Below are 27,148 nucleotides of genomic sequence, written 5' to 3'. Positions count from 1 at the left end.
GGTCACTTTTCAACTATTTACAAGAGACCAGACCACTATGAGCCCTGATATTAGCATATTTTGGTATTAATAATAAACAGATTATATATATCAATACGAATTACATTGTCATTTTAGCACACACAGAAATATACTAATATACATGTATATAGATGAGATATTGAAATGCATACACATAATACAATTAATACATGATTTTATATATATATATATATATATATATATATATATATATAATGCAAAGACGTCTGTTCAAAAGGCTTTGGGTAAATTTAGTTGTTTTCTGCACTTTATTATTATTATTATTATTATTATTATTATTATTATTATTATTATTATTATTATTATTATTATTATTATTATGTTGCAACATTTTCTTTTGACCTGGTCGTTGATCATTGTCTATGCGCATAGATCTTGATCTCCCTATTGCTTAGGAGAATCAAGATGACTAGTTGATTGCGGCTTTACTTAGCCTAACATTTTCATGGTATGTAAATAATTATCCATTTTCTAGAATACCATGTCTAGCCAACGGGTACCGTATCCTTAACATGACTATCTGTAAGATTTATGTATTTCATTTTTCTAACCAATGCTTCTCTGTTTGATTTCTCAATTCTACATTCTTTCAACTCTCATAAGAATACAAACTGAAGTTAATTTTCATTTCACAAATACCCACTAGAAAATGTTAACACATATCATTATTTCATACTAACAGAAATATTCACTGCATGACTTTACGTATTATACATACAAGTAATGCTTGGCCATGGTATGCTTTGGACATTTTTAAATAATTCGACATAAAAAGAAATAAAATCATAGCTTGAACCTGGCGTTACTTAACTAACATTACATACTTAATATTATAAAGAGTATCTGGAGTTTTTAGCAGTTACGTCTGGTTAGTTTCTTGCCCTGAATATATTTTAAGCTACATCTTGTAGAAGCAATATACTAAAAGATTTCTGTAAGTCAACAAAAAAATGTATAAGTTTTCAAGATTACTCATAATCGCTATAGTTTCTCGAGAGCTTTAAAAACCTCGAGAGAGTTAAAACCGAAGACATTGCTTATTTACGTCCAATGTCCGAAATAGAATACTAATTTCGAAATAATGAAAACAAAGTTAACGTCTTTCCAAATATAAGTTATTCTGGCAATAGTGTTTACGCAGCAACGTCTTGCATTTCTATTTAAGAATGAAAACTTGTCTTTCAACACCAGTAAGTAAAATAGGTTGGTCCTACTTTTCGCTGCCAGTGTTGTTCTCACCACACACCTTCTTACCACACACACACACACACACACACAGAGGTCTTCGCGGTTCCTGGATTGGTGACCCTTTGACAACACTTCCGGGTTGGATTGCCGCTAAGGAGAATTGCTGGGACTTCATTTCTATCTGCATGAGGCGACGAACCCTAGACCTTCCTTCCTCTGTCGGGATCCACTTGGCACTTTCTTTCCTCGCTATGCGTGGCCAAACTATAGCACTCCTTGTCACTACACTTCACTAACACTTTTTTTTGGTTATAGCAGGTGTGTGACTGTTTCAGAAAATGTTTCTCAAAAAGTGTGTATGAATCTAAGTTTCGTGCTTGAGCCATGATGATGTTACTGTTTCAATATTGTAATAGTTTTTCTTAACTCCAAATTGTAATATGTACAAAAATATGTACATAACTTGATAATTGATACTGGTTTGTCGCTGGCTAAATAAAGTGATGAGTAAATAGCGTTTACTTCAGTCCGTGTTGTGGAATTTGGACACTGCGGCTCTGTTAACTTAGCCTGCCATCATTGTTACGATCAACTTCAGTGTGTATATAATTCTATGTGGTGTTGTATTAAGTGTATGAATGAAGTCGAAATGTTGTGTTCTACACCATTGATGAGTTCAAACTGTCTCGAGGTTTTTAGTTACCAATTTTCCTGATTTGGATCCGCCTATAACCTATTTTCTAAATTTTTATTCTTTCTGATTCGTCCAGTGGTTTTTGCTTGCGTTTTGGATTTTTAATTAAGGTATACACCCCTTAACGGTGCTGGAGCGTCTGTTTTCCGAAAAACGAGATTTTTTTACATTTCACAATATGCTTCTATAGTTTTCTGGAATTTAGAATCGGCGACGTTCTGTCCTGTGTGTGACTTTGTTAAAGTCTCATAGATGTGTAAAAAGTTTATCTCATCTTGGTTTGGAGATGAATGGTCTGAAATGTGCTCTTCGAAATTTTCAGGAATTATCTTCCATTCTGATTCCATTCAATTTGGATAGGTTTGTCGTTTCCTTGCTCTTTCACAAGGTGATGCTAAGAGTTTTTCGAGTTCCTTGTTCCTTTCTTCACTGGGTCGACGGTTCTCTGTGTACGTGTGTGTGGTCGGGTGAGAAACAGCGGTGGACAGTATTGTTAACCCTTTCTATTGAAACTGTTGCTCAGGTTTAAAAAAAAAAAAAAAAAAGGAAAGAAAAGGCACCTTGTGCTTGAACTAGGAGGAAAACTAAAGAAAATTGTGATCCTGTTTGCTTTGAGTCTTTTTTTTTTTTTAATACATACACACAAAATTTTAAATGATATTCACTTTTAATAAGATGTATATGAAATTAAATGAAATTAAAATTAAATAACAATGGACACAGATAGCAATTGTTACAAGGGAGTTCGGCAGACATTGAAATTATATACTGATGGTGCCAGGTCTGGGCTGTACAGTGTTTACATTCAAATCTCCAGCCACGTTCTTTCAATTACTGATGCGTTGTTACATAGGTATGTCAATGTGATATACGACTGACAACTGACTAATTCTGGCCGTTTCTTTCTAAGTGCTAGGTGCACTCGCGCTAATTGTCGACAGTACAGGTCCGAGTCTATCGTTCTGCTCGGCGGCAGCAGCTCGTGATACAGATGCCCTTCCCATCCCTCCCAACACATAGCCTAACCTTCGTGGGCGTCATTGTGTTCTTTCCCACAGAGTGTGGAGCTTCTCGCTTCGATCACAATCTCTTTCGCACATTGTTGTAGGTTATTCACTTTTCACCACTCGTCATCAGCCGTTTCACAAATGACCCCGAGTTCTCTACGTTTCAGTGGAGATTCGTAGATAGAAATTCGATCGAGTAAATGTTTTTGAGTCAGATCATATGGCATCCAAACGTCGAGGTTACTTTTGTAGCTTGTTTTCTTCAAATGGTTTTAACACTTTTTGGTGATGGATATTTGTCATTGACGATGTCATGACTGCTTACATGCCGGTCTTGCTCAACTTTCGCCCGCAAAGCATCCCATTTTTTCTGTAATTGGCCGCTCACTACGAAGAGGATCTTGGATATCAAAATTTCGAGAACGAGAGTTGCTAAACCATCTTTTGGCTGATGCCTTTAATAATGTGTCTTACAAACAGCACAATTTTTACGGGCCTCCACATCATTTGCGCCTTGATCGAATTAAAATTTAAAACTGTAGCGTATTTTTGCAAAAAAAAAAAAAAAAAAAAAAGTTCATTCATCTTCACGAATACCCTACGTGTGTGATTAGAAAAATTTCAACACTTTTTCCATATCTACTAGTTTGAATTGACAGTTGTCAAATCACGTTAGGCCTGATCCACTACGACTCATTTATCCTGATATTTGAAACATTACGCCATCTCGTACGCAAAAGCTCAATACTTTTTAGACGATCTGATATCTGAAGTAAACAATGAAAAGTGTGTATCGAAATAAGCGAATAGTAGACCTCTGTCACTGTCTTCTTCGATATACTACAAGTAAACCGTACCAGTAAGTGAAGAAATAGTCAATGGAATGGTTGAATAGACTAAATTATGAAACCAAAGATCGGAGATTTGAAACTGTCTTAAGAACGAACCTTTTTTCTTTCTTTCTTTTTCTCAAGTGAAATTCTGGATTAAGAAAAGGAGAAAAAATGAAGTGCTGATAGTAAAATCCAAATAATTTGGATAGAAAAATTATTATAACTGTGACTCCTATACCAAAATGCACCTGTCGCAGGTTCGAATCCCGATGAGGAGTGTGTCGGAAAGGTGTAAAAGTTCTTTCAGGGTAGCCATCTTGAGTGAGGTTTTTCTCATTTAGACCAGACAAATGCCAGGATGGTACCTAACATAAATGTTACAGACTGCTTCCATTCTTTCTCACCTCTCCAGGTAATGTGATCTCCGAGTGACGTCATTCCTCGTACGTGACCGGCTAAAGTGGCCATAGTTCCCAAAAGATGAGAAATACATAATTCATATCCCTAACCAAAGCTGCATGGCAAAAATAAGGTCAGAAGCTCACGGGTCGACTTGTTTTAACAATTTAAAGCCAGGATCAAGCAATCTTTGAACGCATTCCTTATTTTCTGAAGAAATATGCTTCGCAGTCAATGTAAACTCCTTCGTTTGGAAGTGTACTGTATAGGGATGGCCAGAACCGGTTCCTGGTGGAACCGGTTTTCGGGTCTGAACGGATCCGGTTCTAGAAGATCCGGTTCTGGAACCGGGTTTTCGGATCCAGGCCTGGAACCGGTTCTGAAACCAGATCTCCAAGAACCGGTTCCTCTGGAACCGAAACTTTTAAGACCATCCCTACCCTAAACCCGAGCTGCTGGCAGGCTGTGAACAGTGTGCTAGATGAAATGGTGGAAGCGATAGGCAGGCGCCCAGGCGGCGGCCGCTTCTCTCATTTGGCTAAATAAATTGGGTAACTGGCTAACTCATTGGTTAAACAGGTAAAATGGCCAACTTATTTGGCTAAACACCCACTGGTGGACCAAATTTTTTTCTGGGGTCACAAGCGGGTCTGGGCGGGGAGGGCACAAGCGCATGGTCCTCTTTGCACTGTTTTGAAGGTGAACTTTGTGCCTCCTTTATGGGTCTTTGGGGTTTTTCGGATCCATGTCTGGAACCGGCTTCTAAGATCCGGTTCTAGAACCGGGTTTTCGGATCCAGGCCTGGAACCGGTTCCTAAGATCCGGTTCTGGAACCGGGGATCCAGGTCCGGAACCGGAACTTTGTGGCCATCCCTAGTAATGTAGTCTTACCCAAGCTAACACAGTTTCAAACTAATAAATGCCTTTTTGTATAAATTGCTGTAGTGTGTGTCTAGTGTTGATATTTTGTTCTTGCAAATATATTGTAATTATGTGGAATATTAGTTAAGCATCTCATAGGTTCATTGGCGTAGAAACAAAAGCTCTTTAGTGAATTTTACTCTACATAAGGGTAACGTATTTTATAATGATTATACTCCATTCTATCATGATATCTATCTACACGATATTCTCTACCTATTTATTGATAAGCCTTTTCTTCGAAGCCATTTCAACCAAAACTCCAAATTTACCTACCCATCTCGTATAGCTCAATCACTGAAAAGGGCATTAAACTAAAATTAAAAGAAAACCATATACCTGCGTATGTTTTTATATAAGTGACACTATAATATCAGACTTCTCAGTTCAGTGGTATTATATTTTGCACCGCGTGATATAACTCAGCATGTTGTAAATAATCATACCAAAAGAGATTGTAAAATACAAATTACGAAGTAATTAGCACCTAAAATAGGATTATATTTCCATAGTGATTACAACCCTTTATTGTAGGTTTTTTTTTTTTTTTTAGTGAAATCAATTTTGAAGCATTACTACTACAGTAATAATAATTCTGACCATTATAGAGATGAGCGAAAGTTTTCTTTTTTAAATTGATATTTAGGTCGTCGTAGCGTCTCACAATTTAAATTCCAACCAATATCAGTAATTTTTATCTTAGAATTGCTTCATGATGATTGGATTTTTAATATTTATTTTGTTGAAAGGTACTCTGATACATGACTTTGAAGTTGGGATGTATTTTCTGACTTGCATTGTGTGATGTCAAGATTAAGGGGCTACAAGTAGTCAACATCCACTTTGTGTTTTGTTTAAGAAGAGAAAAAAAAAATACTTTTGTTCGCTTCAATGCAAAATCACTAGGGCCAGTAGAAGTACTAGTAATAGTAGACGAAGAAGAATTCGACAACAGTACTACTACCAATAATAATCTGCCCACTCTTGACCAAGGACTTTCTCTTACGGATTATTACCACTAGGGAGTTCACATTTTGCCATTGTTTCTCTTCACAGTCAGCCACGTTTGGATATTTTCTAGAGTGAAACGCCTTCTGTTGCCTTTTTGCACATCTTGGTGGGCTGACAAAGCCGTAATGGGCACATATTTCATAGAGCTCACTATACAGTAATGGCGTATAAAACAATTAATTTTGTACTCGAATTTAAGAAAATATAGCCATTTAACTTTTCGGTTCCGTGGAAGGCTCATTTGGCCTAATAGGTTTTTAAGTCCTAATAGTATTTTCTAAGATTCAGTAAGATGGACTTATCGAGATACATGAACATAAAACGGAAAAATACGCTGGAACTCGAAAATTACGAACTGAGTTTAAAAATTGGTTAAAATTTAGAAATTCGTGCTGTGGTAATTATATATGTAGATAAGGGATGGGTTTCTTCATAACGATGGCAGAAATGAAATATTCCCTTTATAGCTGTTATTTTTATTTATTTATTTATTTATTAACATTTTTTACATGCTATATTTGACTTACATCGTAGTAGATCGTACGACTTTCTACGCACGGTAATCACACAATTTTCGGGATGGTTTTAAGGCCAAGGAAAATGGTCAGATTTCATTTACAGGATATTTACTATTGTTAAGATTGGAAGGTGGAAATTGTTGTTAATAACTAAAAGAAGAACGGTTTTATACCGTAGTCTGATTATACGGTGTATTAAGGACTGACTTCAATCAGTTCAATTTAGTAGAAGAAAAAGTAGAATCAGAAAGAAATTGGTCTAGAAAAGCCCACTCATAAGCCTCAGAGCAGTAACAGAATTGTCGACGTTGACTGAGAAACAATTCCATCGTCGTGCATTGTAGTATAATACGTAGCAATAAAATACCATAGATTTCAAAGCGTGTCGTTCTTTTCAACAGCTTTTCCATAACAGCTTTTCTGTGCGTTGTTGGAAGAAATTTTCATCCTTTATTTGAAATCATGCTTCGACAGAGTTCTTGACTGCATGGCGTCTATCCGACATTACTTCTTTTTTGGAAGTAAAGTAATTAAGGCTAAGTCGCGTTGAGTGCAGATTGATCCACCAGTTTGAAGCTATCAACCAATATAAATGAGAAACATTATGATATGCAACCAGGAACAGGAACACAGTGTTTCAGATAATTACGGACTGTATATGTTATTCCCATAACCTGACTGTTTATTACGAAATTTCTTTGGAGTAAAAAAAGAAATCTGTTTCCAATGTATGTAAATATACTCGGATTTTGGATTCTATTTAGTCCTTGATCACGGATGGGAATAAAATGTGGTTCTGCTTCCGTGGAGCAGTCACTCTGATGCGCTTATGATCATGAGTCTGGTCTTGTCTCGGATGGGAATGAGTTCAGTCGGAGATAGGGCGCTGGGGGAATTTTCCTTTGGACACCCTAAACTCTTCATGGGACCCTAGATACCTTTTTTTGTCTGTGTGCCCCTTCCGATATGTGAGCAGTCGCATAGAAACCAATTGTTCAACAAATGCATACCAAATTCCAGTATTTTTCTTTCGAATTTTCGTTCTACTCACAAAATAGGAATGCTTTACTGACAGGTGAAAATAAGTAACTGATTTTTTCCTAAACTGTTCTAACTTTTTAAAAGTATATATTTATATAAATTAATATTTCATTAACAACATTGTGATATAGTGTTTTTTTTTTTTTTTTTGGTGAAAAATCCAGAAGAGGAATTACTTTTGTGGGTGCACGCTATTTTGTTCATGTTCAATAATGTTTCATTAACATCCCACGATATAACATATCATTTCTGATTGAAAACTCCACACTGGGTAGTTTATTCTCGGGTATGAGTTCTTCTCGGACGATTTCATCAAATACGTCTGAAGCGTGTTTTCCCCATATTTCATAAATAAATATTTTCAAGAGAATCTCCATTTAAATCTTAAAATTTAAAATATTTTTAAATACCATAATATATATAAAAAAAAGAACAAAGTAGCCCTTACTAATTTTTTTAAAAACAAAATTACATACACCTCATTATAGGATTGTTCGTGAAATGTTTATTTATGAAATATGAGCAAAATCATCCTCAAAGAATTCACACCTAAATATATATACTTCTCCTTGTAGACTTTTCCATGAGAAGTGATTTGTCATGTTGCAGGGAAGCTACGTAGTTGTTCCATTCAAGCCTTCGGCCTGCTGTACATTGTAGGATAAATTCATTCTTAAATAAAAGATGTAATTGGAATTTAGGATTTAGATTTCTTCTTTGGCAATGTTAGCCGGTCACGTATGAGAGATGACGTTCCTCGCGGATCGCACTATCCGTGGAAAGGGAAGGAAGAAAGGATTGGGGAAGGAAGCGGCTTGGGACCTGTATGTTAGGTACCGTCCCCGCATTTGCGTTGTGTGAATGAGGAAAACTTCACTCAGGATGGCTGGCCTGAAAAAGCTTTCATGCTTTTTCGACCGAGTGGCCCCACCGGGAATCAAACCTGGGACCGCTCGACTACTACTCAGGGCCACAGGATCTAATTGGTTAGATTTAACATTTATTTTATTTTTGACGTAATTCAATCAGTTTTTAAGTTGTAATTAAATTGTCACAATAATTTTAAATCGGTAAATTGTTTCTCAGTTCGATATCCAATAGTGGAGGTAGCAGCATCTATTAACGTCAGACAGGCCGCATTGCAACACGTATTACTCTGATTCTTCATCATTAGAAACTAGTGAGACACCCAGTCTGAGAGGTTTGCTTGCCGTTTATTATTGTGATCTTCTTGAAAACTGTACAGTCATTTTTTTTTTTTTTTTTTTTTTTCATATTCCGTAAGTCGATATTTCTGTGACAACAGTATGGCATAAGTTATATCTTATTAAAGAATCTGGAAGGACATACTTGAGGGGAATTTTCTTCAGACGAGTGGCGGCTTTTGAGAATTCACATTGGTAAAATTTAAAATTTCTTCGCTTAACTTGTGGCAGTAACATTTTAATTTTTATCGGTGTGACTTCTCTCAAGAGCTGCCATTATTTCGGGTAAAGTTTTTCGGGAACGCGTATTATAATCATTAGAGTCCGAATTTTTATGTAATATCAACCCCCTAAATATGTACATAAATATGTAACAATAATCGCTTAAAAATGTAAGAAATATGAAAACGTAATATTAACACGCGTATGAGTATGCAATATTTAAACGAATTATGAAAATAAAAAGAAAAATCTACTACACTTTATCCTGCTTAATGCAAGTCACCCAATGAAGTGAAATGCTTGAACAGCTGAGACAGCCATACGTCACTGACGTGACTGATTGCAAGATAATAAAAATCAGACGCGAATGAAGGAAGATGTGAATCGGCTAGAGAGAAACAGGAAAGCCCCGAGAAAAGCAATGCATACGGCATTTGTACGTTAGAAATCTCATGTGGTGTGGTGTGATCACGTTTCAAATCTAGAACCTTTTACACTAAATACGCATCCGTCACCACGGCCCAATCTTGAAATGAATTATACGCAATATACAAATTTAAATACTAAAAGCAACTTAAGATGAAATGTATTGTATTATATATATTTATGCAGGGAAAAGCAGTCCTATATCTTTTAAACAATACCAGCTGAACTAAGATTGAAGAATATTTCCACTAATGAACATTTTTAATTTGAAATAAAGTACTTACAAAAGATGTGTCTGCAATTCAACTGTGTATTGTTGCACAATGGATTACAAGGTACATTTCCAAATGATCAGAAGTAAAATTTTGTCGGCGATCGGATAAAATATTCTTGTATTCAGAGAATGATCTCCACATCACATGAGGTAACAGAAGCGTATTTCAACAGGGAGATGTAGTTTGGGGAAATATCTTCAGGGGAGTTCTTGTTTCATCACTGAGAATCTCACACACTGCCAATAGGTTGTCGTAACTCGGGTTTCTTTCCAGCACTGCATTTAGTTTCTTTCGAACTTTTTCTCCTACATCTCCATACACACCTTGCAGCAGTCTCTAGCTTTTTAATGCTGGTAGGTAGCCAACCAAAATTGCTGTCTATTTAGCGATATCACACGTTACTTTTGAGTCATTAAACAGTTTCTGAGCAATGCCAACTGACACAGCAGACTCTGATGAAAATGAACGAACAACAGGCTTAATTTTTTGAAAATGTTCATTGTAGAAATGTACTGCCTGCATCCAAGTGTCCCATCGCTTTAGCACAGGCTCCGGAGGAAGTGGCACGTCTGGCAGTTGATCTCCGTAAACTTGAACACGTCGTGGCGCCTTAACAAACATTTTTTTCGTGGAAGAAACTAGTTGATTTACTTCGCAAAAATTGTCTCTCACCTCTTCAGCAACACGCTGAAGAGCATGGGTCATACAGATGAAATGAATTAAGTGAGGGTAAAAAACTGTAAGTGCTCTAGCCGCTTTTAATATGTACGCTGCACTGTCTGTATAGAGAAAAAGGACTTTTTCTTTCTGAACTCCTCCCGGCCACAACACTTTTTAAGACCATCGTTTACAAAGCGAGCAATCGTGGAATGAATAATGCGTTCCAGCAATTTACTCGCAATAAGATAGGATTTAGATGGAACATCTTCACTTAACTTTCCAATCACTAAATTTGCTACATAACGTCCCAAAGCGTCCGTTGTTTCGTCCACAGAAATCCATATATATATATATATGAACTACATATTTCTGCCCTAATGGTATCTATAGCTTCCCTATAACAAACTTCGAGATAACACTTTCAAAGAGTGGATTCGTCAGGAGTTCTCCAGAAAAGCACGATATTTTGGCACTTGAACTTTGTTCCAAGGTATGTTTGCTGCTATCATGCTTGGCTTGGCATAAGTCTTTGAAAAACTCACTCACTGAAGTATCTTGATGCATTTGTGTCAAGAGTACTTGTTTTTTTGCAGTTCGCAAATGTTTATTTCTTGGCATGAAATGCATTTCGTACATGTTGTTCTGAGATTTCATTGAACATCCAATTTTTTTTATCACACACTTGGCACAACACTACTTTAGCGTCCGTAGTAAACGCATCATCGATAGTTACCCACGATCGCAATTTTGCGGGTAAAGTTGAGGCAACCGGAGCCATTTCTAACTTCGACGGTCAATACAGAGTACGTGCGTTTTGCAACTGCAATACTAGAGTACTGTCCTCCTGTTATTCAGTTGAACAAGCGAAGTTCTTTGAAAGCTTAGGTTACCTGCTATGATATTGCCATTGTCGGCAGCTTCTTGGAACGAACTCTTGCATTAAATTCCTGGATGCACACTAGCATACAGTTTTAACTTGAATTGCAGGATTTGCTTTCATCTTTTTTCCCGTCCGACCTCCGATAACAATCAAATACACTTCATTTTAGGAATTTCGTGGCCAGTCGCCTGTCAGGCACGTGATCTGTCTCCCTCCAGAGTTGAAAATAAAGGGAGGATTTTGCTAATGTACCCCGGAGGGAGGATTTTTACTTGTTTCTTCTTATTTATATTGGTTATCGGCGAAAATTCTGCGAAACACGGTGTGACAAATAAAAAAAAGATATATATATATATATATTTCTCTTTCGGTAAAGAAACGGAAAGATGGACATGGCAAAATTGAATCTAGATGCAAGCCTTGCACAATTGAAGAGTTTATTATTTTTATTTTAAATTAAAATTTTAGTAACGCAAAATTTTAAGACAGTTTTATGTAAAAAAAAAAAAATGTATAAACCATAGAAATATGTAATATTGGTCAAAATATGTAATATGAAACTTGAAGCACCGTACAGGTGTGAATCACAAACATTTAAGGATTTGACGAACCTACATATGGAGGAAAAATATGTAATTACATACAAATCCGGACATTAATAATTATGTTTCCGTAATAACTCCAGCATGACAATGATTCAGTTTAAGAAATTGGGCGAAAGAGTTTAGTGTAGTGGTCCGTATATCTTTTTTTCTTTTCCCTCAAATGAAGAGAAAATTTCAAGGGCAATGAGAAATATGATAGTTATGTGGAAGTTTCCTTTCCTCATTTCTGTGAAACCTGTTATACGGCAATTAACTACCTTCGTATATCATATACTTACGTAGATCGTCTTCAATTATAGATCTTTAAAAATATTCAAATTTCTACATAAAGGCCTAATCTCATAAATTTAATCCTAATTATCATTTTCAATAATTGGTTAAGGGATTCAAAATATCCAACTTTGGTATTTTGCATGTATTTTCCAATCCTTTTCATTTGCATTCTTGCTGCTGGAAATCGTTTTCGTATTTCGTATGTTTCTGATGCTGTAGTGGTCCTAGTTCGCAACACTGATTGACAGGATTAATGTTACGGATTTTTGTTTTGATATAAATTTAAAATGTGTAATAAGCTGACGTTGTGCTACTTGAAAAAATAAATATTTATATTACATAATGATTTTCACTGTGTTTTCATATTGGCTCTTTAAGGGGTGAACAAGATAAATTGTTTGCAGTATGAAACAAATAATAAGTTAGTATGCGGAAAATTATAATTCTCGGAAATATCGGATAGATTCTTCTGCAAGTGTAATAAAACATTAAATATATTGAATTTCTGTCTTGCGATGTACGGACAATTTCCAGACTGTTTTAAGTCTTCAAAAATCTCCAATAAAGCGATGTCTCGAATCCTGTAACTTACACACATCATTGGGAAGTAGACTAACATAAACTATTACACAATACTGCTTAGTCAGTGTAGTGTGTCAGTTTGTGCCCACATTAAGTTTTTGTGGCGTGTAAGTTGCATTACCCAAAGTCCTGAAAACAAACGCTTCTATACATTGAAATGCAGCGCTTAAATGGAGAAGAGGTAGTAAACCCAAATGTAACAGTCATAGTATAAGATACAGTTCCAAAATGATAACTTACTGGTTTGTACCAGAACGACGTGGCGATGCAGATTTACAGGCAGCGTTCCCCAGCCTGTTGTCAAGGTACCATTAGACACGAATGCAGTCATTGTGCATCGTATCCCGGATTCGTCCGAGAAGAGGATGCTATGTTATTGAGATTTCCATACGTGATACTATACTATGCAGTCAAAGGCAGCTTCAGCAATGGATGTCACAGAAGTGTACCCCGTTTCACCACACAACGCCGAACTATTCATGGAGACAATGGTCGCACCAGTGTTCGGGATGTGGCTGTCCGATCCGCCAGTCTTGCGCACGTGAAGTTTGCTTTCTGCGTCCGTGCTCCTTTGGAATTCAGCACATTATTGTGTATTGCCTTCTTGGATACATCAATTCCATATTTGCATCACAGTATAATAGTTGCATCCCGTACAACACGGACACCTATGTCGTGGAAGGATAATCTGTAGTTCTTTCGTGATGAAAGGCGGAAATCTGCTGGAATTACTCTGGCATGTGACGATGACACTCGTTCGACCGACGTCACGCCAGCTGAATCCATTTTGGCTACTTCTGATTGCTGTTTCTAGGAGGCTGTGACTAGCGCACGAAGTGCATCGCGGAGCTACATTACTAATTGATTCAATTATTGCAGGGAAGACCTGAGTCCATTTTGTATAGCTTTGAGATACTAAAAGAAAACTATTTAAATCTCTTCAATGGGCATCTTTTTGTACTCAGCCTGTAATTAAATCCTCCGTTTATAATGTTGTAAAATCTACGACACTGCTCTTTTCTGTATAGAAATGTTCGTATACCGTAGAGAATCGGAAAATGTTAATAAACAAATTTAATAAAATATGAGACTCCGTTCTTGTCTGCATTCGTCGATTCAATTATTTTCCTATCCTTTTTTTTTTTTTCTCTGCATATTCTACAAATGTCTGATCAGTACGACGCATAATTGTTTGTGTTAAATTTTTAATGTCTAGCAATTTACGTTGACAAAATTCTAAATTGTTGTAATGGGTGTTAAAACACCATGATTAAAAAAAAAATAGATAAGCAAAGAGTAGCTATTTGTAATGATTGTGGTGCCCTTGATTATCATAAATAAAATGGACTAGTTCATACCTGAAATTGTGAACAAGGAATATATTGTTATATTTGTTATATCAGGTAGTCAAAAAATATTGAGTCTTTTTAGCAAAGATCACATTAGTGTCCCAAATCTTATTTTATGAGTCGCAGAGGGTCAGGCTCAACGTCATGTGACAGCTGATAGTTCAAGCCATTAGATGTACAAAAACTGTTAGAATTCTTATAATTGACGTAAGATGTTGCAGCATGAAGATGACTAAACTTTCCGCAAATCTGCACTACATTTACAATTTTATCTCGATAAAGGTGCAAATGCTGCGCAGGCCCGTGAAGAAATTAGTGATTTGTAGGAGAGGTACGTTATTTAAAGCAGTAGCAGAAGCTAGTTAAGTCGCTTTTTTTAGGGAAATTTCGATATCTTACGTGTTCTTCGCAGTGGGCGACCAATCATAGCAAAGTGTATGATATGCGGGCTGAATTCGAGCGAGATAAGCATGTAAGCAGTCATGACATCACCAATGACTTAAACATCCATCATAAAATAGTGTTAAAACATTTAGTATTTAGATGCCACATGATCTGACTCAAAAAACATTTTTCGATTGAACCTACTGAAACCTAATGAAATTAAGCCATTTTTGAAGCGGATTTGAAGCCGCAATAGAGGTCCCACAGTCTGTGACAAAGCCGACACTGACGCCCAAGAAGGTTATGCTGTGCGTTTGGTGGGATTGGGAGGGCATCGTGCTTGACAAACTTGCTGCCTAGCAGAACGATAGGATTGGGCTTGTATTGTCGACAGTTAGCACGAGTGCACTTAGTAATTAAAAGGAAACAGCCAGGACTGGCCAAGAGAAGAGGTGTCGTATACCACGAGGACAACGCCAGATCGTACATCTTTGACGACCCATTAGAAATTGACAGAACTTGGTTGCTCACTGTTAATGCATTCGTCATATATCCCGGACCTGGCACCGTCAGAGTTATATGTTTCGGTTTCTGCAGAAGTCCCTGAATGGTGCTAAGTTAGTTTCAAAAGAAGCGTGTCAGAACCACTTGCCCCCCCCTTTTTTTTTTTTTTTTTTGATAGGAGCCTCAGAAGTTTCACAGTAACAGGATTATGTTGTTACAGGAAAGAATAAAATGAGTGGAGTGGATTTTAGTTTAGCGTCCCTTTCAGCAGCAAGGCTATATGAGACGTGGACCTACCGATTAACGTGGAATCCGAACCACATGAGCTCCCGCCGGGAATCGAACCCGGGTCTCCCACACCAAAGGCGCGTATGCTAACCGCTTAGCCACGGAGGAGCTCGAAAGAATAAAATGAATCGAAAGAAATGGTGCATATGAGGTATCATGATATCACAACAAATGTATTCTTAGTTTTGACCTTCAAAGGCTACTTTTTAGATTATTTGATATTTTCACAATGTTCGGCACAAATCTTTTGCATCAGTTTCTTGTAAACAAACTTCTCATCAACACACACTTGCATAGTTCGCAAGGCATTTTATCCTAAATACAAACATGCTTTTGACAGTTAATTTTATCATGTTTAAAATGTTTATGAAGTCATGTAGCTTGTCTCCAAGTATTTAGGCAAGGAAATATTCGAAGAGACAGAAAGTATAATTTTTTTTATCCATAACTCCAGTGTTTGCATGTAAGGCTAATTAAAAAAAAAAAAATCTTATATGAGTTTCGAGAGCTAATATTTATCACTTGAACAGGGTGTCCACCCATCTGTCAAAAGCGTGAATAAGGAATGGACTTTGTATACTATGAAAAACTGGAAAAATCCGTGAATTTCATTATCAGACCTTGAAAATTTAAAAACATTTCATATCAATAGAGAAAACCAGAATAGAATAAGTCGTTTTGAGTCGCAGAACTGTGCTTTGAAACTATTTAAAATTTAAAAGTTCGAGGAGAGGCAAGGGCGGGGCACACTTTGTGTCCCGCACCGAACTATTTTATTGTCGTTATGTGATCAGTACAGCTTATTTTTCGACTCAACTGCAAGCATAACCATCGCAGGGAATGAGAAAGGACGTTACTGAATATAGGATAAGGGGATGGTTAATAAATCTAATAAAAAAAACAAACTATATAAAGTATAAGTAGTGGGCATTCAAACTGAAACACCTTGTATAAAGCCATAATTTGTATTTAATAAGATGATGGGGCTCCTGTGGCGGACAGTACAGTATCAACACAACTTGGGAAAATTGACAGAGGTCCTGACCATTTGCAGAGGGATTTTGAGCCATTCCTCGTGAAGCGCAGTGCAGTGACAAGTTCAGCACGCCCATGTGCGTAAGGTAGACGTTTCCTCACTTGATCCTCTAACAAATCTCATACAGGTTCAATAATGTTGAGATCCGGCGATTGAGCGGGTCGTGGCTCATGTTCAGCCTCACTGTCATGCTAATCAAACCACTCTGTGACAGGCGGTGTGAATGGGGTAGTTATAATCTTAAAACGCTACACCACCGTCCGGGAAGAGCGTTCGAACTGTAGGTTGTAAATGATCCTCTAGAATGGTCTTATAATCCTTGGCAGTGACACAACCCTCTAGAAAATTTAAGGTGCCCAAATTCTGCCATGATATTGCACCCCAAAACATCTCAGATCCGCCTCCATGTTTGACTGTGGGTACCAAGCAGTCTGGGTTGTATGAATCAGGCAGGCTTCTCCAGATGAATAGTGGACCTGGACTCATCCGAGAATATGACATGTTTTAGGTCATCCAGCGTTTAGGTTTTATGCTTCAGACAGCACTCAATCGCTTTGTGGCATTTGTACTATTGATGAAAGGCTTCCGTATCGCAACCCTGTCATGAATGTTGGCCTTATGCAGGTATTAAAAGACTATTTTCATGCACAAAGGTTCTGCGATGTGTGTATTCACTTCTACAGTGATTGCTGATGCGATGGTTTTCCGTTTTCGTGCAACAATCTCAGTTAATATACTTACGTCCCTTTCAGACAACTTCCGTTTTCTCCTGCAGTTGCTCCTCATGGATGTGGTATGTACACATCACCCTGGATACTGTATCTCGTGAGACCTCAGAAATACTTACGTCCCTTTCAGACAACTTCCGTTTTCTCCTGCAGTTGCTCCTCATGGATGTGGTATGTACACATCACCCTGGATACTGTATCTCGTGAGACCTCAGAAAGTGTTGCAGTTTTGGACACAAATTCACTTGCTAGACGAGCCCCTACGATCTTTCTCTTTTCAAGTCGGATATGCCCCTCATTATACCACTCTGCACACCTGTATACAATTTGACATTCACTGACGAACCTCTTCTTCTGGAGTGACTACGAAGGACCCGCACACGTGACTCGTTGCTCAAAAGTACGATATAAACTAACAGATGCTCTATGAGCGCTGGGAATTTCCAATGCTATTTGCGCAGGTTTCTCAGTTTGTGTCCACTATCTGTATATATACATGGAGGGGAATAAGACACCTAGCACCCCTAGTTGCAAGAGGTTGACATGGAAAATAATGAAATTGATATTAGTGACGAATCCATAGTTTTCGAGATTTCAGAGATGAATAATACCATTCACAAATCCGTGCTGTTAGAGCAGAACAACCGTAGCATCCTTTGGTGTTTGGGAAGGGGTAACATGTAAAAATAATCGAAAACGGCTTGTATTAGTGTGGAATGCATAGTTTTCAGGGTCACAGAGTTGAATAGTAACACTTGTTGCACATCGCTGCTAGGTACGGCTTTGGAGGTTGTACGACACATTCATAAATACTGTTGGTTCCGCCTCCAGACTGTGAATCTGATTCTGGGCATAATATTAAGTACGACACTAGTATCACGTCAGCTGTCGGAGGGGAGAGTATTTGTAATCCGACCTCTCCAGCCAAGTCTCAAGTTTGATAAACTACAATTATTGAGCATTATGTGAACTTGACCATGAGTTCAAGTTCGTGAATGAAGAGATGAAGACATGGTTGAGTGTCTGGACTCTACAGAAACACCTACTCAATTCCATCATCCTCCTAGGCACACATTAACGTCATGACTTATTTCTATTTTCACAAATAATTGTCTGTTAGCATATTCATTAGAAACTCAGTTGCTGACTGTTATGCTGCGACAGCCTCAAATCATACTCATGCTGTACGTTCGTGTGCATCCATTTTCCAGGGTTAACAAAAATGAGCTATCGAAACCTTGACGGAATTGAATAGTTTGATGTCATACTTCATTCACACTGTGAGGGGGATACAAGGTCATTGGTACTAATTCACCTGCAAAAAAAATTACGAGTACCATAAGCTGTACTGATCCAAGAAAAATAAAGGTCATTCTACAACGAAAAAGATATTGATTTCCTGAGAAATTGTTATCGAAAGAGAATACGGCAACATTGCCTATGTTTAATTTCATTTTCGATGACATAAACACACAATCACAAATTACAATCATGACTGTGACATTTTTGTGTATCACTCTCTAAAATATCTCAAAACGTGCCTGTTTACAAAAATGCAGTCATAATTAAGATATCCCTGAATTTTATGCTTTCTTTTGCTTATGAAATGTCTGTAAATAATTGCTCAATATCATAGCCTACGGAATTGGTTCACATTAAATAACGTTATTTTTATCATGCAGATGCCTTTTAGTGAAAATTAACTTTTGATATAACTTCTTGGAAATCTATAATATATACAGAATCAATTTTGATTTTGTTGCCTGATTTTCCCCAAGTATTTTCTGGTTTTCTCAAGTTCGTGGCCCACTTCCCTGTTATTATGCGCACGCATCATAAAATGCAGTCGAATCTCAGCAGACGGAACACGTCTCGGTCACATGTTCGTCGATCCTAATATAAATTTTCCGACCGCGAAAAAGCTGTAAATTCGATTTTTTTAGTAAGACTGTGAAGCCTGTTGGAACGTAACTTGTTTGTTTCTGTGAATTCAACGTAACGTTGTGACGCCGATTTGTGTATAACTTCAGGAGGATGTGTCTTTCGTTGTAATATATCCAAGCAAAAATATCCGGATTGTGAAGAGGGGGTCGACTGGTTAAGTGGGATCAAACTTAATGAGAGTACATGTTTCGATACCTTGCTTAGCTGTCTTTCCACATCGTATAGCCCAGGGGCGGGTCCAGGACGAACTTCTGGGAAGGGGGGCGGTCAGTAGCAATATTGTTACTTAGAGCTACTTTTAAGAGCTCCGAACTTTTTATGGATGGGTTTATTTATATACTAGGAATGCAATGGATATACCCGATTGCAATGAAATGAGCTTAGCGAGCTTAAACTACGTAATCATGACCTTTTCCCCATGTTAAGTCTATGCAAGCGTTTTTCGGTGATTATTCCACGATGGTACATCGGATTTTTGATTTCGACCTATGTTCTCACTCAGCACGACATACTCTATCAGCGTGCTAAGTTTGGTTGAGATCGGCCAAACGGTCTAGGAGGAAGCGTTTTTCGGTGATTATTCCTCGATGGTACATCGGATTTTTGATTTCGACCTATGTTGTCACTCAGCACGACATACTCTATCAGCGTGCTAAGTTTGGTTGAGATCGCCCAAACGGTCTAGGAGGAGTTCGCGGACAACCAAACGGCTAACCCGAGTATAAGAGCTTCGCTTCGCTTAGCTCAATAAAATAAGAAAGTTTCCTCTTCTGGAGGGCAATCGTCTCTATCGCCCCCCTGGATCCGCCTCTGGTATAGCCATGGTGCTGAAAAGAGACATTGAACAATAAGAACAATGATGCTTGCAACAGTGCGTACAACTGTTGCTGAAGGTGCTTCTATCTAAACTTAGGAGATAATATTTCTGGTCATAGAAAAGATATACCCACACCTTATAGTTCTTAGCACTGTACAGACAGCTGAAACAACTCGTTCGAAATTTACTGAGAAAATAACGGTGTATGTACTCAATTTTACTTTTTTTCTAAATGATACATTTGTAGGTTTAAGGAAGTTAACCCTACATTTCTACGCAGGCTCTGATTGTGCAGTGCTTATTGGTTTCAAACCGTGATAATTTCAGGGGTGACTCCGGGAAACTTCCCCCGGAGCCATATTTCCTGTGTTCGATTTGGATTACCAGTATTTTCGCAGGACAATTTTTCCAAGGGAAAAATTAATGCCATCATTGGTTTCAAATGCAAGAATTACTAGTATTTGAAACTCATATTCAATGAGTGCTCCTTCGTAGGCCTAAATCACTGTACGCGTGGCCCTGGATTCGATTCCTGGTTAAAGTAGGACTCTTGCCGCTTGTATAGTGTTCAGCACATATATCTTTAGTTCGCGTGGTCTCAGGTTCAATTCCTGGTAGGAGAGCATGAAAATTGAACGTCTTACGATGGTGTGAATTCTACCTAAATTGTAGGTACACATGTCATATAACCTCAATGCTGGGAAGGAACGCCAGAGTTCAACAAACAACAATCCCAGTGGTGGATCTAGCCCGCGGCCGAGGGGCCTAGCCTTCAGTTTGTTGACTGACAAAAATAATTCAAACTATTAAATATTTTTGAAAGTTTATAAACCCACGATATACCCAGGGCCGCCCACAGGGGGGATGTATGGCGCAAGCTGCGCCATTCAGAAAAATTTTGGGGGGGATTTTACTCTACTTTCGAACTAGCAATTTTACTGTCGGAATAGCATTAAAACACGATTTTGAGATGCTAATTTTCAAAAATTTTCCGGGGTGAACCCCCGTATTCCCTGCTTCGATACTCGATGAATGAAGTACCGCGCAAGTAGCCGTATGAAAGGAAAGGTTGGTTTGTTTTAAAAGAGAAGGGCCGCCCACAGGAGGGATGAATGGCGCAAGTTGTACCATCGAGAAAAAAATTGGGGGGAATAAAAAAAATTGGGGAAGAATTTTACTCTAATGTCGAATAAGTAATTTTGCTGTCGTCAGAATAACATTGGAACACGATGCGATTTTTTTTTTTTAAATCTCGAGAATGAATCCCCCTACCCCCTGCTTAGAAACTCTATGAATGAAGTACCGCGCAAGATGCTATATGAAAGGATGGCGCCAAGTTCTGTTGAACAACAGTTACAAACACTCAAGGAATCACTTTCAAATTTAGATTTGAAACTTGGCTATGTTGTCTGTTGAAAATTATAAAGTAGTTTGACATAATTGTGAGCTAATGGTAACCATACAGACAACAGCCAAGTTTCAAATCTAAATTTGAAAGTGATTCCTTGAGTATTTGTAACTGTTGTCCACCAGAACTTGGCGCCTATTTTTGTGATTTCAATTCTTTTTAAGGCCACTCGTACTTGGCTCTTTTACAGGAATGTTTTTTGTTAGATTTCACTTCTTTTTTGTTAGATTTCACTTCTTTTTGTAGGCTAATTTCGTGGACAACATTTTCTTTTGGTATCAAACTCAATAACTTGTAACTTGCGTCTTACTTTTCATGTACAAGGGAATTATATCAATATTTTGTAAAGAAAAAAATAATACTACTAATTGTAAAAAAGAATACCTGTGCCATACACAGTGTGTAGAAATTTTTATACCCTTCAATATCCTTATAGAACATATTTAGTATTGTACACTACCAAGACTACTAATAAAAGTAATGCCATTTTTATAATTACTACTGCCCCTACTACTACTACAAGCATTCTATAATACTACTACAGGAAATAAAAACAACAAAAATAACAATTACTAGTACTATAAAAACTACTGCTACACTGGGCAATTGTTTTTAGAGGACTTGAGTTTTGAGGAGGGAAGAGATTATTAGTTTTGGGGGGGAGTGCGCCATCAGCTTTGGGGGGGATGGGCACCCCTGGATATACCTATCATAGTGTGGGTTCTGGCTGCCCCCCCCCAGTTTTTACCTTCTAAATCCGCCACTGAACAATCCTAGGAATACTTACCATGGATATGAACCCAAGTAGTGGTTCAGATCCCACTTTAAAGAATAGGTCGTGTTTTATATAACCTCGTTTTTGAAAGGTATCTTTCAATCAAACAGCCAACCAATCATGTTCAATGAAAATTTGATTATAAAACTGTACCGCTTAACAAACTTAAGACTGACATCTTTGTCGGCAACGGGTACAAACAAATTCTATAATCGACGGAAATATATTTATTTACAGAGTTAAATTTTGCGTCCTTCATGCAACTATTAACGTGAGATGAATCTGCAGTAGGCGTGTGTACATATTATTACGCAGGATCAACACTTCCATTCTATTTTGTTCCCCACCATACTATATCGCTGCTAAGAACTTGATTACACAAGTTCCCGGTGCAGGTTACAGAAATTTTCAGTTAAACATAAAGCGATTTGATTTTTCAAAACTGATATTGTAAATGAGAAAAGTTTTATTAACCATGTGAAATATTTAAATATTACTGTTACATTCGAAAGAAACTCAGAAATCTTGTAACTGTGTAAACCATTCCAACAGAACAAAGACAAAAACGCAGTTTGCGATATGCGTGTTGATTCCGAACTACATAATTTTGGTGAAAACGCTAGATGGCGCAAGTAGTAACTGACCGCGATACATAGTGTTAGTATGTAGGTGTGGTTTACTATAAATTGAATAATAGTTAACAAATTATAAATTGAAAAATAATACTATAATAACAAATTAAATAAGTGTATCTATACAAGAATTTTATTTTGTTTCTGTTTAATGGGTTTGGTTTTAGGTGTGTATGCGTTCAGTATATTCGGGTAGTTCGGTCTTGTCATTAGTGTAATTGGGTACTGAAGAGAGTATGCAGCAGCCATTTAAATAAACAAAAAATGCTCGTTCGAGGTTTGTAATTAACGATATTTACAAATTTAAATTTAGTGTATTTGTTAGAAACTCTAGGTACAGTCAACCCGTATTTCTGATCACGAATATAATTTTGCTAGTAAATATAATTTTGACAGTTGACATAACGTGTAGGATGTTCATGTAGTCATATAGCCTGTCTCAAAATATTAACAGAAGTATAGTAATTTAATCTTAATTCCCTGCAGAATTTTTTGAAGAAAATGTTAACAAATCTAATGCAGCAGCTTAAGCAATTTGCATATACCCCATGTGGATGCTGATACAAAAGAGAAGGAATTGGTTGCATTTGTTTCTGACGTGCAGTAATACTAATATGCGCCGACAAAAAATGCTGTGTGATGTAATCTAGCTGTTGGGTTTAATTGTGGTGATGTAAAATTACGGCTTAAGTTTAGAGTTGCCCCTCCAGTCTGAAGGTGCCCTTGGACTTTGCAACATACAAAAAACAATGCTTAAAGTATTAAAAATTGTTACATTTCACGTAACTTCAGTACTCCGTGAGCTTCACAAAAATTTAAAAGTTTTTCTTCATTATTTTTGCGCATCCGTTACACCTGTTCGCCATATTCGCCATATTTTACAACTACCATGCTGCTGAAACCTTCCGCATGCGGCAAATAGTACTAATTTTCACATATCTTTTCTCGCATTAAACATACCTCTCCTGCCGAACTTACATTCCTAAACATCAAATAAAAACTTCAAATTATAATTTCTTACCTCATTTCTCCTGTAAATTTTCCTGATTTTTATAAAAAGCGGAGGGGTAACTCTAAACTTAACCCAAAATTACATGGCATTAAATATAGTCTATTAAGTAGTATTACCGGCCACTGATGCATAGTTTGTATTTCGATTCCTTTAAATATTTCTAGGCCACAGCAAATTACGTCTCAATTCTCCTCCCTAGTCGCTTGGGCCTGATCCTGGGTCAAACTCAGTTTGCACCAGTTATCGGACTAATCGTATACAAAGTAACGTACGTTAATCATACAAGGCAAGATGCAGTTGTGTGTGTGAGCGGGCAAAAAGAGGAAAGTTTTGCTTTAAAAGTTCCTTTTCCCTAACCATTGTTAGATGTAGTCTTGAATAAAGCGATAATTTATGAAATTAAAATGTTCCTTGCATTCTGGATCAGTACTAATCTTCAAGATGAAAATGAACTTTCTGAAAAGCAGACGTGTGTGTAATATTAAAAATAGTTCGATTTGGTTAAATTTGCAGAGGACTCGAGTTATACCGTGAATTTTGGTTTCATAAGGTAACTTCGTTTTGTAACCGATAACCAGGGGTAAAATTGAGGGGGAACGCAGGGAGACGTCGTTCCCCACTTCGAGAAAGTGTGTGTGGCGTCCCCTCACTTTCAAAAAAAAAAAAAAAATACAACGGATAAAGATAGGTAAGGCGGACGGTGTGACGTCATGTGTCCCCTCCTTTTCAGATTTACATTTACCCTGCCGAAAAAAAAAAGAGTGAATTCTGGAGTCACTCAGTAAAAAGGATAGTAATATACTATTTGGAGGGAACCCAGGCAATATGCTGTGAGTGAATGTTAGCGACCTTCATACGCTCCTTTGAAAGTTAACAAAGATTCACAAGATTCGCAAATTATTTTTTTATTACATAAAAATAATACATTTTTCAGGGAGTTTTTATTATCGTTAATAAGTGGGGAGAGAGGCGTCATAAAGAGGTGGGGGCACCGAGTCTGCTCATCTGTGATAACTTACTAAAAACCTGCCTGGATACAAACAAAAGTATGATTCGTAATCGTATACCACTTAACTAAAGTCACGGCCTTCACAATCTTCGTGCTGTATAAGAATAAAGTGCTTGGTATGGCAATATTATTATACATATAAAATTTCTGTAAATGTGAATTTCCACCGGCATTCGTAAAGTCATGGAAGCAATACAAATTCTGTACAACAATAGGTCTTTGAAACATTAAAAGTCTATGCAACAATGGAACTGAGTCCTGTGAGATAGAGGTTGGAAATGCGCTCCCGGCTTTCGTCGTCTGTGTTACGTAGGCATACGCAATTCGTTTGTTTGCATTCTTGTACGAGAATGATCTGAACTTCACACGCATCGGATTTATTACAGTTGTGTGTTTTTGAACAGTTTTATTTATGGGTCCCCCACGTTTTTTGGCTGTCTCTTCGAAGAAAACACACAGTGATTCATTGTTTAAAAAATAGCTTATGCTGGGCCCGGGAGCGTAGTCCTCTAGAATTCTCGTGGAGGCGAGATAGTGTGGTAGGGAATGACGAACACTTACACCTTCGTTTTGCAATATTTTCTACCGTATTCGAGCCGCGGTCAAGGTTAGGAGCGCACGTTAATAACAGTTTCTGTCCTTTATAACTACGGTGTTGCAGGGCGTAAAGCCCACTTTAGGGCGTAAAATAAAAACGCAAACTCAAAACAGCTCATAAGTGAAATATGAGGTTCAAGTCGAGGTTGGGTGAAGATTTTAATCTGCTTTGGCACTTCAGCATCTATTATTGACCTGCTTAAATATACAGAGGGTGATCAGAAAAATGGAAACACCTGAACGAAATTTCAACTTACCAGATTAATATGGTGTCGGGCCACCTTTCGCCTTCAGAACAGCCTTGATGCGATGTGGGATGGAGGCATAGAGGTCGTGAATGATAGCAAGTTGAATTTTACACCATTCCTCGTGCAGGGCAGTGGCCAGTTCTGTGAGAGAGGATGGAGGTGGAAATCGTCGCCGGAGTCGTGTTTCCAAGACGGACCAGGGGAGGTATTGAACTTCATCCCGATGTTCCTCAAAGCACGCTGCAACAAAGCCAGCTGTGTGAATGGGTGCATTATCATCCTGGAAGATGGCGTCATTGTCCGGGAACAACATTCGGACCATAGGATGCAAGTGGTCTCCTAAATTTGCGACATAATCGTTGACAGTGATGCGTCCGCTAAGTGTGACCACAGGACCCAATGAAAACCATGATATGGCAGCCCACAGCATCATCGAGCCGCCGCCATGTTTCACAGTTGGGTGGAGACACTGCAGATCATAAGCTTTTTTGGGCGTTCTCCACACATAAACACGGCCCGTGGTTGAGAATAGGGTGAAGGATGACTCATCCGACTATATCACACGTTTGCAGACCTCAACGGTCCAAGTTGCATGGTCGCGGCACCATTTGCGGCGTGCGAAAGCGTTATGGTCTCTGATGAGCGGTTTGGCCTGTGCAACACGATCCCGTAAGTTCATATGATGTAATTCGCGGCGGACTGTGATTGTCGAAACAGGGTGGGGGAGGTGCTGATTGAGTTCCTCCGTCACTTGTTCCGCAGTGGCACGACGGTTCTGCGTGACAATGCGCTTTAATACCCGGCGTGACCTGTCGCTGATGATTTTCTTCCGCCCACTGTTCCGCTTCCCTGATGTGGTTTTCCCGTGTGTTGTGTAGGCCGTCATCACCTTCGACACTGTCCCACACGACACACCTAACACAGTAGCCACTGCCGTCACACACACTCCACCTAACCGCGCACCAACAATTTGCCCTCTTTGAAAATCTGAGAGGTCTCCCATTTTACACTACCTCCGTCTGCTGCAGCCACTGGACACTGCTGTTCCACTGCGCCTGACGTAGTATGGAGACCGACCTAACACACCACCACCAGCGGTCCGGCGCTGCAGGCGCCACGACACCACTGCCAACCCATACATCTGACGTATTGCCAACTACAGGTGTTTCCATTTTTCTGATCACCATCTGTATATGTATGGGCAAAATTGTAATTTTTGTGCATTTCGCACAGTGTAGCCAGTAATTTGTTCGGGGGCTTTTACACACTACGAGCCAGGGTTTCAGAAAAATCTTTGAGGAATATTTTTGGATGCGTGGGAAAATTATTGAAATCAACATGGGTCTATAGAGCATGAGATCCGCTCCCCGTAAAAAGCTATTCATTTTTCCATTTGATATTAGTACACGATGTTACAAAAAAAAAAAAAAAAAGATTTATTGCTATTTTGGATTTATCCCCCTCCCCCCGTCATAGAAACAACTTAAACACGCCAATGATGAATAAAGTAGACAGTTTTATTCTGTCGAATTAATTTGTTAGTTGCAAATAATAAATCGTATTACAATGCAAACACGTCTAAGCCGTAACGTATAGGGCAAGGGTCAGTTTCTTACCAAATTCCATCCATTGTTG

The 27,148-nt window shown here is 38.1% G+C and overlaps 1 protein-coding gene across 7 annotated transcripts in view; it reads left to right on the top strand.

Annotated features, from left to right (window-relative positions):
- The window catches only part of LOC145692409 (E3 ubiquitin-protein ligase KCMF1-like), a 129,972-nt gene that overhangs the window by 30,693 nt on the left and 72,131 nt on the right, over window positions 1–27,148 (top strand). The window contains exon 1 of one of the 7 annotated variants that reach the window (XM_081767746.1): window positions 22,774–22,924. The exons of the other annotated variants lie outside the window; for them this stretch is intronic. Within the exon in view, the coding sequence (XP_081623872.1) occupies window positions 22,912–22,924 (13 nt within the window). The 5' untranslated portion in view covers window positions 22,774–22,911. Of the gene's footprint in view, window positions 1–22,773; window positions 22,925–27,148 lie in introns of those variants that run through there. 7 annotated transcript variants of the gene reach the window in all.

The sequence above is a fragment of the Thermobia domestica genome, chromosome 1, assembly GCF_964235325.1.
Source record: "Thermobia domestica chromosome 1, izTheDome1.hap1.1, whole genome shotgun sequence".
NCBI lineage: Eukaryota > Metazoa > Arthropoda > Insecta > Zygentoma > Lepismatidae > Thermobia > Thermobia domestica.
Note: the sequence above shows the minus strand (reverse complement) of the source record. Positions and strands in the feature narration are given on the sequence as shown.